The sequence below is a fragment of the Suillus fuscotomentosus genome, assembly GCF_016647785.1.
Source record: "Suillus fuscotomentosus strain FC203 chromosome Unknown F5891scaffold_89, whole genome shotgun sequence".
Classification (NCBI taxonomy): domain Eukaryota; kingdom Fungi; phylum Basidiomycota; class Agaricomycetes; order Boletales; family Suillaceae; genus Suillus; species Suillus fuscotomentosus.
The window spans coordinates 148,138-161,799 of record NW_024539601.1 but is presented as its reverse complement, the minus strand read 5'-3'; the positions used below and the strand labels follow the sequence as shown (position 1 = coordinate 161,799).

Here is a 13,662-nt window from a genome sequence, read left to right as displayed (position 1 = left end):
GGCCACCAAAGATGATACTATTACCACCAGCTGCAGGCGTTGTGCTACTCCGAGTCATGCTTAATTCAACGTACTTAGCAATACGGCACGCAATGATTTCCTTCGCGTGCACCGCAACTTGAATATTCTCATTATCATTGACTATCCTGAATTCTTTCTCTGTGACTCTGCGGCTCAATCCATCATGATGGTCCGGAGGAGGAAACACGTGGAGAATGTGACACGAAATCATTCGGTACGCGAGCACGCTTAGAAATCACAGAACGTTACTAATGTCCAAAATAGGGCATCTTTCAAGCGATGTATATTACACTGTCATCTAGCGATCTCCTAAACAGGCACTCGTTTACAGGCCCCGAGTGACTTATAAGACGCAAGCTGGATAACCTTCAGACCCTTCATCTCGTACTTCCCCTCTGAGTTGTTCCTCCAACCGCTTCCCCCTCTCATCTTTCCCTTCCACCATGTCCAATGCCAAGGGCAGCGCGCCACCTATCGATGAATTGGTTGAGGGCTCGGGCAACGCGTCGCACGTCGAGCACCAGCACGCTGAGGGTACTAGGAGCGGCGAGAATCAAGCGGAAGTATCTGCAGCTCGACAGAGACATAAAATTGCGCAGTTGGAGGAGAAACTAGCGACTCTCAAATCTGGGCGCGCCGTCAAAGAAAGGTATGGCCGCTGTTATAGGTGTTGAGTTTGGTTTCTCATTATCATGGTAATCTAGGCAGACGAACTATTACGTGGCTCAAGGAAGAGCGATCAGGCGTGTTGTCACTTTGTTTGATAGCCTTGAGGATCTAGTTGCCGAAAACGACCGGAGATACGAATTTGAAGAGGACGCAGAAACTACTGCTGAGTACCAAGATTTTTCCTGGGTTTGTGAACACTACTCATGGTATGATTGCACAGTCATGATCGGTTGCAGATAGGTTACATGACATTCACGAAAACTATGCGGTGGTTTCATCAGAAGGCTACGGAGGCAGATTACGAAGAATATGCAGATATGTTAAAAATGGTTGATTTTCATGCTATCAATGATTGCCTGGCTTTCGCTGAATTTTGTTTCCAGCTTCGGCGAGGGGCAGACGCTGCTCGAGGGGATGATACGTCCAAACTGAAGCCTCTCGTTTCTGAGTGGGTCAACCGCGAATTCAAGCCCGATCCTCCGGTCAATCCAGATGACAAGCATTCTCGCGGGTTCATTAACGATGCGTGCGGTAGGCTACTTTGCCCGTCGGAACTTGATTGGAACAATTCGGCGTAAGTGGTGCATTCAGAATCCGGAGAAAAACTACTCAAATGTCACCAGTGTAAAGGCTGGCATTAGAGATCGCGCAGATGGCTACACCGTGACTGACCTGTCCTTTCCGGCATTTGTATATGAAAAGTACACGGCAAATCCTGATGATCTGGAGGACAGGCTTTTCAAGGGTAAAATTCTTCTTCAGGTGTGTCACGGTGGTCCAGCGGCAACGGAAAGTTGATCTCATTGGCTCTCCAGGCATTCAAAGCAGTATTCACATCGCCCTCCTCAGCTAAAGATGTCGAAGGGGACGGCGATGGAGCGGACGTTATCATCAGCAACAGACGTGCTAGGAAATCCTTCAACACAATCAAGGTCAAGAAACACGTGGCGCAGATCATCAAGATGGAGAAGGTCACCCCTCGGTCAATTGCATACATAGTGTGCCAAGTAAGTCAGCATTAGTGAAATCATTGATGGGATCTGATGATTAAACTGATAGGTCCAATTTGCGCTCTCTTCCGTCACCTCGTGGCGCTCTATTGACGGGGATTTCGACTATGTGCACTTCTGGTGGATTATTGTGGACTTTTTCGAAAAGCCCCCCGGTCGCAACGCTCGGCTCAGGGCAGACAAGCTTCTGGAGTGGTGGACCAGGTGCGTTATTGACTGTCCCAGCAAGCCCCAACTGAATTCGCCGTCTAGAAAATTTTTTGGAAAGAATCGTCGTAACGACCTCAGCCAAACAGTGATGGAAAATATGTCTGTCAACGCTCTCGCAAGGCAAAGGGCAGCGCGCGCTGATGCTGTTTTCGATTCGCCATAGGACTCGGACGTATCTTATCGTTGTTTATAGCAAACCACCTGTAGCATACTTAGCATTCATAATCTTTGCACTAATGTCATAAATGGTTCGAAATTTCCTTCATGTGATGAGGATACATATGGATGGATATTTTTGCAGTAATAAGCTGTATTTCAATGACCGATCTCCAGAACATACAATTACAACCTCCTGAGACAGGCCGTCACCAATATATAACAGCGCCAAACAATAAGTTCCTCGTCAGCCTGAGATGCATGAGCAATATGCCGATATCTCGAATACACGCCTACAAAATCACCCTTTGGGGCGCGCACGGAATTGCGATGATGCTGCAACACAACACACATTATCTGCTGGTCATTAGATGCTCGCAGTTTCAAGGTACAAGTTATGGATCACTCTCCTTATGTTTCATACCCTAAATCGATCGAATAGAAAATGAACTTTGCCGCATCCGTATTGTCTAGTTTCTCGATAATAAGCCATCACACATAGATGTCAGTGCAAAGCGGTGAGGTCATTGTCGGATGGACGAGTTGTATCACCACGATCTCAAAGGCACGTATCCATATTGTCTAGTTTCTCGATAATAAGCCGTCACACATAGATGTCAGTGCAAAGCGGTGAGGTCATTGTCGGATGGACGAGTTGTATCACCACGATCTCAAAGGCACGTATCCGTATTGTCTAGTTTCGCGATAATAAGCCGTCGCACATAGATGTCAGTGCAAAGCGGTGAGGTCATCTTCGGATGGACGAGTTGTATCACCACGATCTCAAAGGCACGTATCCGTATTGTCTAGTTTCGCGATAATAAGCCGTCGCACATAGATGTCAGTGCAAAGCGGTGAGGTCATCTTCGGATGGACGAGTTGTATCACCACGATCTCAAAGGCACGTATCCATATTGTCTAGTTTCTCGATAATAAGCCGTCACACATAGATGTCAGTGCAAAGCGGTGAGGTCATTGTCGGATGGACGAGTTGTATCACCACGATCTCAAAGGCACGTATCCGTATTGTCTAGTTTCGCGATAATAAGCCGTCGCACATAGATGTCAGTGCAAAGCGGTGAGGTCATCTTCGGATGGACGAGTTGTGTCGCCAAGATTTTGAAGGCACGCATCTAGGATTCCTCTGTGGGGCACATTGAGTACTAAATCACAGCGTCCATGACAATATTCATATTACATCAGTTGAATGATGAATAAGATAGTGAGGTAAGCCAATGCTCACCAATGTCAAAACCGAAGCTAAGGTACTGTACCATAAAGATACAGCATCAGAGCAAGCTGCCACTTCTTGGGATGGAAGCGCAGATTAGCCACACCTGCCAGTCATTAGGTACTCACAGAAGGTTGGGTGGAGTTTTGAAGCAAGATATAATTTTGACTGTCGTCTGCTCGTGAACACACCCGGGTTGCTGTGCAAAAGGTGATTTTTCCTCGCACGGATTCCGAAGTGGAATATATAATATGACCATCGCATTCTCACAGAAGGTTGGGTGGCAGCTCGAAGTGGGATATAGGTCGACAGTCGTTCGCTCGGCGAAAACGTGAACACTACTTTGCACGGGTTCCCGACCGCAGTTTAAAATATTAGTATTAGACAATTGAGGAAGATGGCATTGAAATATTAAGTAGGACCTGTGTTGCTCGTCGCTTGCTTTGGTGAGCACATTGTTGTTCTCTGGATGTGCTGGCGCGCAGGAATACCCTAGACATCGACGAGTTACTGTTGAACATCCCTGTATTTCAAACAACTGATATCAAAGTGCAGCAGAGTAATGATTTCTGTCGCTCGCTCCACCTTGATACAAATTAATTGCCACCCGTATGAGGGACCGTATTGGACAAAATAAAATCAAAACGATAAAGTAAATAAATCGACGTTATAACCAAAACTTGAAGTGATTTCACAAAAGTCATCCACGTGGCTTCTCAAAACTCTAAATCATTTCACAAAAGTCGTCCACATGGCTACCAAATCAGGATGTCATGCACGAAAGTCATCCATGTGACTTCTCAAAACTCTATTCATGGCATAAACATTGTCCACCTGCTGGCTCAAGTCATCCCATGCTCACCATTATCAATGGTGAGCTCAAGGCGGGCCCTGCCCTTTGCGCGTCGGGTCACAGGTCACCGGTCACAGTATGGCAGGTGCGTGACGCTCGTACCAGTACTTGCTTGGTATAGTAATTAATCAATTACCAGTTACAGCCACTTGGGTATGGCTCTGCACGCGCTACTTATTGTTCAGATGGTATGCTGAAATTTGAGACATGTCTCGTCCCACTCTCTCCATGCTTTTCGCTATCACTGCCAATCCCAAACTTACCCTTGCTCAACCTGACCAGATATGATGCATCTGATGTGTCGCGCCCATCAGCAATGCCTAGACATGGCCTGTACCACTACATCCCTACAGAGTGGATATGTATCCTTGTGAGTTGAGTTGTTTGTGCAATCGTCATCGACTTACTTGTCAACTCATAGAAATTCGCATGGTTCGGTTCCATGATCTATACCATTTGCGATATGTTCCGCGATGCATTGAATTAATCTATTACTGTAATTGTGAATGGACTACGTCCAAAGGTGATCAGAATGCTTGTATGGTAATATAGATCACATTATTCCACATCGACGAGGTGCGCAAGATACCTGTGAGACCTTGCGAAGTTGGTGACCCAAACGGGCAGATGTTTCATCATGGTATCTATGAAGACCAGGATCCTCACAATGAGTTACGGTTGATGAGTACACTCGTATTTAGAATTTAGTTTGCCCCCAAGAGGTGTTGCCATGATCTCATGTACCTTTGTACCATATGGTTCGCTTGCTTCTCATCTTCTTTGCTTGGTTCTACCACATGTTAATCATCCTCCGGCATGTCTCCCGATCACCTTGGTACTGTTCTTGCAACTCTACTGAGGTGTGTACTACATCCATTGTATCTTGTACCATTTTGTACTGACTCGTACCCTAGCCTCTGCCAGGTGCTTGAGAATATAGTATTGTTCATGCAACTCTACTGAGCTTCTGCTAGTGCACACAAATGGGCGCCTGAAGCATTATCACTATTCACATGGTGTATTAAGGAACTTGTCAGTTTTGTAAAGAACTAAGAAGGTGACGCCAATATGGTACCAACCCTTCCGATCACTCACTGGCACTAGAAACCTGGCGGGCAGGCGAGCACCATCTCTTGTCTCTTTTTCCTCCACTTCCGAATTGTCCAGTCGCTCCCTCCATAACCTGGCGCACTGATCCAGTATTTTTACACTTATTCTGCTTTATGTTACTTGTCAATAAGTTCCTAACCATCCAGCTTTCTTTCGCTCAATAATTTTTTGCCAATTTCTCCCAATTCTCTGTCTTCTGGTGCGTGTTCATCTGTAATTTTCACTGTTACACATCTAATCCACTGTCTCTTGTCAGAGCTGAAACCATAATCAAGATCCTAATTCCAGTCTACTAATTGCTGCTTTCTGGTGCGCATAGATCTATAGTTTTCGCCACAAGATTGTATCTAATCTCCCCTCTTGTTGGTCAGTCAAACCATGTCAATCCGCTACCAGTGTAATCAGTGTCTTTCCCATGGCTGTTCGTCATTCTTCCCCCAGTCTGCAGATCCATCTATGGTATGTTCTTTTCAGTATCATATTCCAAGTTAAGCCTCACTATAATCAGTGCTATTGCGGTCATTCATCAACATCTCATGACCAAAGTCCACCCCCAGCAGAACCTATACGTCATCCTTCATTCCCACCCCGAGGAGGGATAGGTTCATGCTCTGAATTTCGAAGTGTGGGTAACATCCAGGTATGCAGCGCAGTACCAGTTTTTCAACATCTAACTTATACATTTAATTCGTTAGATTGAAGACTATTTTCAAGCATGTGTGTGTGGCCAGCACTATAGCGCACATACACCATCTGTTGCTCCTTCATCCAATGCTGGTGCATCGAGCATGAACCTTCCCATGCCGCTACAACTGAGCTTACCAGCAGGCAATGTTGCAACCACACCCTCACAAGCTTCACGTTTAGTCAATGCACCTATTGAAGCTACGCACTCTTCCGATTTCTTCAGCTCCTTACCACGGCATTCTATTCCACTTTATTCCATGCCAGCATCCAGGTCTGACACGGTCCTACCATTGGCAGGTGGTACGCAGTCTTTGGTATCCTCATATGCACCACATGCTGCATTACAACCACCCATCTCACGAGGGCACATGGCATTCGGTGTACCCATGGCAGGCATTACAATGGGAACCTTTGGTGCACGAGGGCGTGGTCGTGGTCGTGGTCGAGTTCACCCTGTCACGCAGTCAGCACGAACATTGAAGATCCAGCTGATCATTTTGCCAAAAGATGTAAGTCGTACAACTGGTCAACATTATCAAGCTTAGCTGACATGCTAACTTACATAGCTTCTGAATCTATATGATGTCGATGATCCATCAGTGTCTGACGATGACGCTGTAGTTACTACACGTATGCGTGCTGGAGAAGCATTAGCTGCAGACTTGCGCTTTCTTGCCAAACATGGCTTGAATAGGCAAGTCACACTAATCGCGCAAAGACCTCAAGACTATTTGCTTGATCAGATTGCTGACGCGGTCAGAGATATGGCTGTTGACGCAAAACTTGCCTTTCCAGCATGGCAGCCAGAAGCCCTCGACCTCGATGGTGATAACACGAACCGTGAGATGCACATCCAGTTCCATGAACTTCCTTTCCGTTTTGTTCTACCAGGCAATGCCAATGCTTCCCTCGGCCAACTGCTACATTCGCATCGACCATTCATTTTCTTTCCAAAGTTTGCAATTCAGCATTTTTCAGAAGCGGTGCTCACGAGTTACAAATCCTGCAGACCCAACTGTCGGGTTATTATACATCTGTGCGTCAATTAACACCTGTCATTCAATTGTTATTCATGTGTCTATTACTCTAGGTCCCAAGGGAGGGCCAATTGTAGGTCCGGTCAACCCTGGCTCCCCCGTCCAACATTATTGCTTCGCCAATAGAATCATGGCCCATCTTGTACAAGGCATCAATGACCCTCTTGGTACACCCGACCGTTTTCAAACTGTAACTTGCAAGGCATCTTGTCCCGAAGATGATGTGCCTCAATCACCTGTAACTGTGTCCTACATTCCATCCACACCTAGCACAAGTGTGTCAGCTGCTACTCCATCATCGTCCAACTTTTCCACTGGCAGCAATATTTCATCCTCAAACCTTACCCGGTACCACAATCGTGATCGTTCTGCCTCGCCAGGACGCACATCAGCTGGCAATATGTTTCATGCCCAGTCTCAATCTCGTGGACGTACAGTTGAACGCCTGACCCCTTACATTCAATGCCACTCAGTTTCCTCATCTCCAGATAATCTCATGCTAGATTCACCGGAACTAGCTGCATCATCTGAGCCATTACGCTCCACCATGTCCAATGATGCTGCTCCATCTGTACAGCTAGTTGAAGACATAGTCATGGATCTGCGTCCTGTAATCCAATATCGTCGTCATCGAAATAGACGCGCATTGTCTCCATTACGTCCTTTCCCTGCCCAGCCTGGGCGTAATTCTACTATGCCTCTACCTGATCAGGTTCCATCGACACCTTCTTCATCTGAAGATCGATCCAGGAGCTCCATCAATCCAAACCCAGGCACTATCCTTCGTCGTTCAACCAGATCTAGACGTGGATCTCATACTCCACTAGGTTCATATGATGACACTGGGTCACCAATCATACCCTTCGATACTGCAGCATTCATTTCGATAGATCAGCTGCGTCGGAGCATTGATGCATCAGTAGATGTGGGTCATTCAACCAGCATCCTTCGCATTGAAGCCGAATCTATTATCCATGCTGCGAATGGACTTGTTGGCTGGCTTGGGCACCAGCGCCTTCACATGGATGACTCCCATCCATACAAGGCACCGAATGACGCTATAAGCTTCATTGTTAGTCCAGATGCCCCCGAGGATCGCCTAAACATCTTTTCCAAAATATGGCAGGTGCAGGCGTAAGTATTATCTTTTCCTTTCTGAACGTTGCCTAGGCTGACCACTGTGACCAGTGGACATCCAGATGCTACCGACAGCATTGGAGATGGTGTATTGCGCCAAGTTCTTGAGAGTGCCCTCACTAAGTGCATATCATGGAAGCCCAGCTGCACTTCCACGGACAGTGGTGATGGAGGGGAAGATGGTGATGGTGATACTTGTGAGATGCTTGATGATGGATATGTCACGCTGAGGATTTCAAGTTTTCCTTCTGACGAGAAGCTTGATATTGTGTTTGCTCTGGGACGACTTGCAGCGATCTATATGATCAAAGTCGGCAATGGGCCTGATCCGATCTCACCAGCTCTTCTGGAGTGCATTATTAATGGTGTTGATGCCATTATGGACCTTCCCTGGCTTCGTCAATTTCATCCATCTCTGACGCAGACACTTGTACTCCTTCCGATAGAGCACGGTGGAGAAATGCCAAGCAATGTGCAGGATCGTCTTAAACTAGTGCGTATCTTTCAAACACATATGGGTTCCACGGTGAGTTGCATCACTACAGCGGCTCTTTAACTTTTGACACCTAACTTGAATATTAAACATACTTCTAGTACGGCGAGATTGTCCAAGCCTCGAAAGATCAATGGCCACAAATCAAACGTGATTTCTTCAGCAGCGCACTACTGGGACATCCTGCAGCGAAGATAATCAACTCCAAGGAATTCCATGCGTTCAAAGATGGTTTTGATATGTTTCTGACGACATCATTGGGATCTCTGTGTCATGTAAGGGATATCATTCATTTTGAAGCCTCTGACGAAAACTTGCACTGTAGTCATTGGCACCGACATCAAAGAAGATATTTCAAGATATATTCAACCGGCGTGTGACGGTGGATGCACTAATCCCACTGTTACGATTTGAAATAGATGGTGATGCAGTTTTCCGTGCACACATGTCTCCAATGCTCCAGTCCTTCCAAGATGCATTCTATCGCTATCTCAGGGGCAGTGGACATTCTAATGACCCTTTATTTTCTGCTTTCACCGTTCGGGAAGGTGCCACCGCTGATCCTAATTATCGTGCTCGCCGCTTTGTCAAAGTATTGAGTGGGATTCACCTTCTGCCACCCACTACACTCCAAGTTTTCAAGGTATGTAATGTATACACCGCCTATGTATACAGCACTCAATGATACAATGCTAGATCAACCTCGTGCAACACATTCCAGATAGTGTTACAGTTTAATGGTCAATATAACGTAGGTTATCTCTTGTGTATGCCATGGACCGTTCACACTGTCTAACTTGATGCAGATCGATGAGGATGTCATTCCGCCACTGCCTCATACATGCCTCTACACATTGGACGTTTTCATTAACCCACCGTTAATCAAATACCTGCAAAATCCATCCGATGATCCCCGAGAACTGACTGTCTTAGATCGCTGCTTACATTATGCTTTTTTGGAGGCCGGTGATGATAGCTTCAACGCCAGAATGCCTATTACTATCTAATGATGTGCTGGCACCAATATGTGCCCTGTATCGATGTACCATCACCTGCATAGTACATTTCTTTCTCAAGTATACATGCATCATCACTTGCAGTTTAATCCACTTTCTCTGATATTCGCACATTACAATTTGCACCAGTATTCATGCACTATGACTAGAATTTGCAGCATGTATTCCGATTCCAGTAGTCATGTGTTACACATTGCTGTATATCCGCCTGTACAAATTGACTTCACTTCATCAGCATGACCGCGGGACCAGATGCACTCGCAAGTACGGGAACACCAGTTTCAGCCACCGTAGGTGCATCTACCGGGATTACGATGGGAGGAAGCGAGTGATCCTCTGGAATTGGTGCAGGAGATAGATTGAGCTTACTCGGGTTGCATGACATCATACGCGAGAGCATCGGCATTCAGACAACCAGCAGCGAGTTCTTTGAGGAGCAGATTGGCCTTGACGTGTTGATCTGCATTGAATAGGGCAGTGGCCTGAAATACACGATGAAGCGGAAAGGTTGGGTGCCCTGCTTCACTTGGGGCGAGTGCAAGAGCATCGGCCTTTGCAGGATGCGTATGAAGCACCCCGACGCATCAAGCACTCATTGATCCCCGCGTGAAGCATCAGTGCTTCTCAGGGACCGAGCTGCGTAAGTTAACAGCGGACGTTTGTGACGCGTGAAGTAATTATATAGAGAAAACGATAATGATGCGAGCGACATCATTTACGATAGAGAAGCCCACATTACATGTTTGCAGGGGGGTGACTCGGGTTCAGGATTGATATCGCACCATAGATGCGTCATTGCAGAGAGTTCAGGTGGAGAAAATAGCCGAAGCCCGTTGAATGATCCGTGGAATGTAAGTAATGGTAGGTGGATAAACTTGGTGATTTGTAGCGAATATGAAGCGAACTCCACATGGGTCGTTGTCAAGGTAGACGGGGTCATTTCAAATACGAGGCCCCAGTGTTTGTAGCTGCGTGCGATTCACTGTCAAACAGTTGTCTGAGTGCTCGTCTGAGTCTGAGTCAAAGGAGATGATAATGATGTATTCAAGGGTGTGGCGTGCGTCGATAGTGTACAAAAAGGCTGCTCAGGCATGACTTGTACATGCATCTCGAATTGCTGTGGGGAGGCGAATGTGTTCACATAGAAATTGAGGATGGTGACATGGAGGAAAGGTGTGGATTTGAGTCACGTCCAGCTTCTGCTACCACACTCCAATTTGACTCGGAGAGGTCGGAGAGGTGGTTCTATGCTTCCCATTATAACCCAGATGTCTTAGCTGCATGTTTCAGCCAGAAGGAGTGACTCGTCCGCTGTGAGATCCCCAGCATCACCGGTGGCTAAGGCCTCCAAAGAAGCAGCGTCCCAATGGATTTCAAAGCTGGGTAAGACAGCCAAAAATTGAACAGGAAGAGGTGCAGATATGTGATTGGGAGCCTCAACCTGCCATAATGACGACAGCAAATTCGGAATATGCACGTCTCGGTGTGGAAGACTGAGCAGGCAAGAGTTTCTATCAGACGATATATCGATTGAGCAGAGGCGGATGGCATGATGCAAGGGATGACGGGCTTCGTGCTCAGATAATGGTTCGACGCCCTCAGATTGGCAGATCTGCATTTGAGTGCTTTGTGAGCTGATAGACTGAAGATCGTAATTAGTCTGCACTGACCCTGTGCCATTACAATGTACGGGATGTAACCTCGTTACACAACCTAGCAATAGGTCTGACTCGTCTACGTTAGTCGTGCGCTGAATTGTTGATGGCAAGTCTAGTTCCAGACTAAATGGAGTTACGGCTCTCCGGAGGTCACTCTATAAAAGTAAGAGAAGGAAGACTTGAGGTCCTTTTCGCCAGTGATGGGTGGAGGCTGTGCGCCGGAGCTCGGCGCGCATGGGTTCTACGGCGATGTCACCGAAGAGCTTCCATAGGTCGGAACATAAAGATGTGGGAGAGTTTATTTGATTGGAGGGAGTAGAGGGAGTACGATAGATTGCTAGGATGGTGGGCAGAGGCCGGCTCTGATGGTAAGATACAGCTCTGAGAGCACGAGAGTAGAGCAATGGCGAGATGCACATGCACGATCCGTGCGCTAGTAATGTGGAACAATGCAACCGAGTTAACCTCGTCATTCGCATAGAGTATCTTCTCCATCTGAGGCCAATTCTCGACGTGGCCAGCAACGATGCAAGGGGTGCAAGGAAACTTTGAGGTGAACTTGCGAAACATTGTTGACTGTGTTGGAGCGAATGGCAGAGCGGACAAGTATAAATGGGGGGTGCTGCGTAAGATAGTGGTCGCAAAAGTTCGGACGAAACACATGGTATCCCTGGTAGCGTGACTAACATGCGTGAACTCAGCGTGACCCTACGACCACCCCGCTACTCGTAAGATTTCGTTGGGAAAATAATAAGCTTGAGTTACGCACTGAAAACCATTTTTCGATGGATGAGAGGGTCACTACAGAGCCGCCGAGGGTTTTCGTCAGGGCCAGTGCTTCCAACCATCAAAGGAGGCGCTCTCCATCGAAGAAAGCTTCAACTTCCTTAGCGAGCGACGATTCGAAGGACGTAGTGCTGACATGAGTTCCCCAGAATCGACATGAGTATGATAGCTCAGCCGGAATGGATTCTTTGACTTGTTTCTCCAAATCAGGGACAGAAGAGTTAGGCAAGTACGAATTCTTCAAGGAGCAGATGATGAAGCGAAATCCACGCTTCATGACCAAAAGCGAGGTAAAGGCAAGGTTGCTCTGTGCCAAAGACACATCGATGAAGAAGTCACGACTGCGCAGCCAAGTCACGTGCAATTGTGGTGAATATCTTCTGGTGGAGTCGATCTGCTCCCCGTGTACGGTCGAAGCAGAAGCATGCTCCCAGACCCCCAAACTCGTTAGACTAGTTGGCTATTGTATGGGCGATGGCTGATTTTCCTCCCCCTGCCATGCCAGACAACCATAAGACACGTGGCACGTCCTTCTCAGTACTGCTGATCCAAGGCTTGATCTCCGTCAAAAGCTCGTTCCGAGTATCTGGCAGACAACACTTGAAGGTATTCAGTCCAGCACCAGCTGCATACTCCATGTCCCTGAGGTCCCGATCCTCGGCTAGGTCACGGATCATGGAACGTCAGAGGTTTGACGGTGAGTGTGAGGCTGATCCTTACCTAAACCTGCCAGGATGATCGCGGCGTCGCCAATCACTTGGTCTCGGAATTGCTGCATGAGGTTGTCGAGAACGTCACTGTGACTGCGAATCTCGGCATCCGTGTCCCTGAAGATGTGCTTGCCAAGTCGTTTCCCTGAACAAAGAGAAACGAGATCACACTAAGTGCCAGGCAATGACGCAGTGGTATGAACTCACCGAAACTCTTCATCTCCGAGTAATGGATGATGAATTCCGCGCGCTCCAAAGGTAGCGACATTTGTAACGTCTTCATCCTTGACATGGTTCAAACGGCTCGAAGCACCGAGGCAGAGTAAGGCGCGTGTTGACTGCGCAGCACTTCCATAAAAATATTGGGAAGGTTACTATCCAGGGCCTTCGACTTTGGCGAGAAGGGTAACTGAATTGTACTTGCTGGTAAAGACGAGGCGATGTATCATGACGCGCACGGCTCCCAGGAGCTTGTACATCTCACAGTACTAGTATACAACTTGCTACACCCGAACCATTGGCGTCCGTGCTAGCTTCCAAGCCGCACTGTATGTATCGCCTCCAGTTTGGAGCTGAACAAGTTGCACATTCGTACATGGACATATGTAGCTGGTACTTAGTCATGAGGTTACATTTCAACGGCCGGTTGTGACAGCCACAGAGACAGTCTCCAAAAAAGGTCAGAATGCAAGGAATACAAGGACTGGAGGACACTTACCGAAACATATGCGATGCCCTTGTATCCCAGGGCAGAATCAAAGGAGCGAAGCTCTGAAGAATGGTCAAAGCGGAAAGGACAGCCAAAGTGAAAGACACATACCAGATTGAATGAAAGCAGATAGGTAGAAAATGGCATGTGTGCAGATGTTCAGAACGAC

The 13,662-nt window shown here is 47.2% G+C and overlaps 2 protein-coding genes across 2 annotated transcripts; both read left to right on the top strand.

Moving 5' to 3' along the window:
• Positions 1 to 464: 464 nt before the first annotated feature.
• F5891DRAFT_985507 (uncharacterized protein) lies at positions 465 to 2,073 on the top strand (the record flags this gene model as incomplete). The annotated part of the gene is made up of 8 exons (XM_041377605.1): positions 465 to 670; positions 726 to 876; positions 927 to 1,019; positions 1,074 to 1,264; positions 1,314 to 1,452; positions 1,506 to 1,697; positions 1,750 to 1,904; positions 1,953 to 2,073. The coding sequence occupies 8 exons, from the start codon at positions 465 to 467 to the stop codon at positions 2,071 to 2,073; spliced, it is 1,248 nt and encodes a 415-aa protein (XP_041219453.1).
• A 3,565-nt stretch (positions 2,074 to 5,638) lies between these two features.
• Positions 5,639 to 9,621, top strand: F5891DRAFT_1195906 (uncharacterized protein; the record flags this gene model as incomplete). The annotated part of the gene is made up of 12 exons (XM_041368206.1): positions 5,639 to 5,719; positions 5,769 to 5,900; positions 5,956 to 6,456; positions 6,514 to 6,902; positions 6,926 to 6,983; positions 7,038 to 7,057; positions 7,111 to 8,118; positions 8,173 to 8,647; positions 8,716 to 8,889; positions 8,940 to 9,257; positions 9,336 to 9,365; positions 9,421 to 9,621. The coding sequence occupies 12 exons, from the start codon at positions 5,639 to 5,641 to the stop codon at positions 9,619 to 9,621; spliced, it is 3,387 nt and encodes a 1,128-aa protein (XP_041219452.1).
• Positions 9,622 to 13,662: the final 4,041 nt, after the last annotated feature.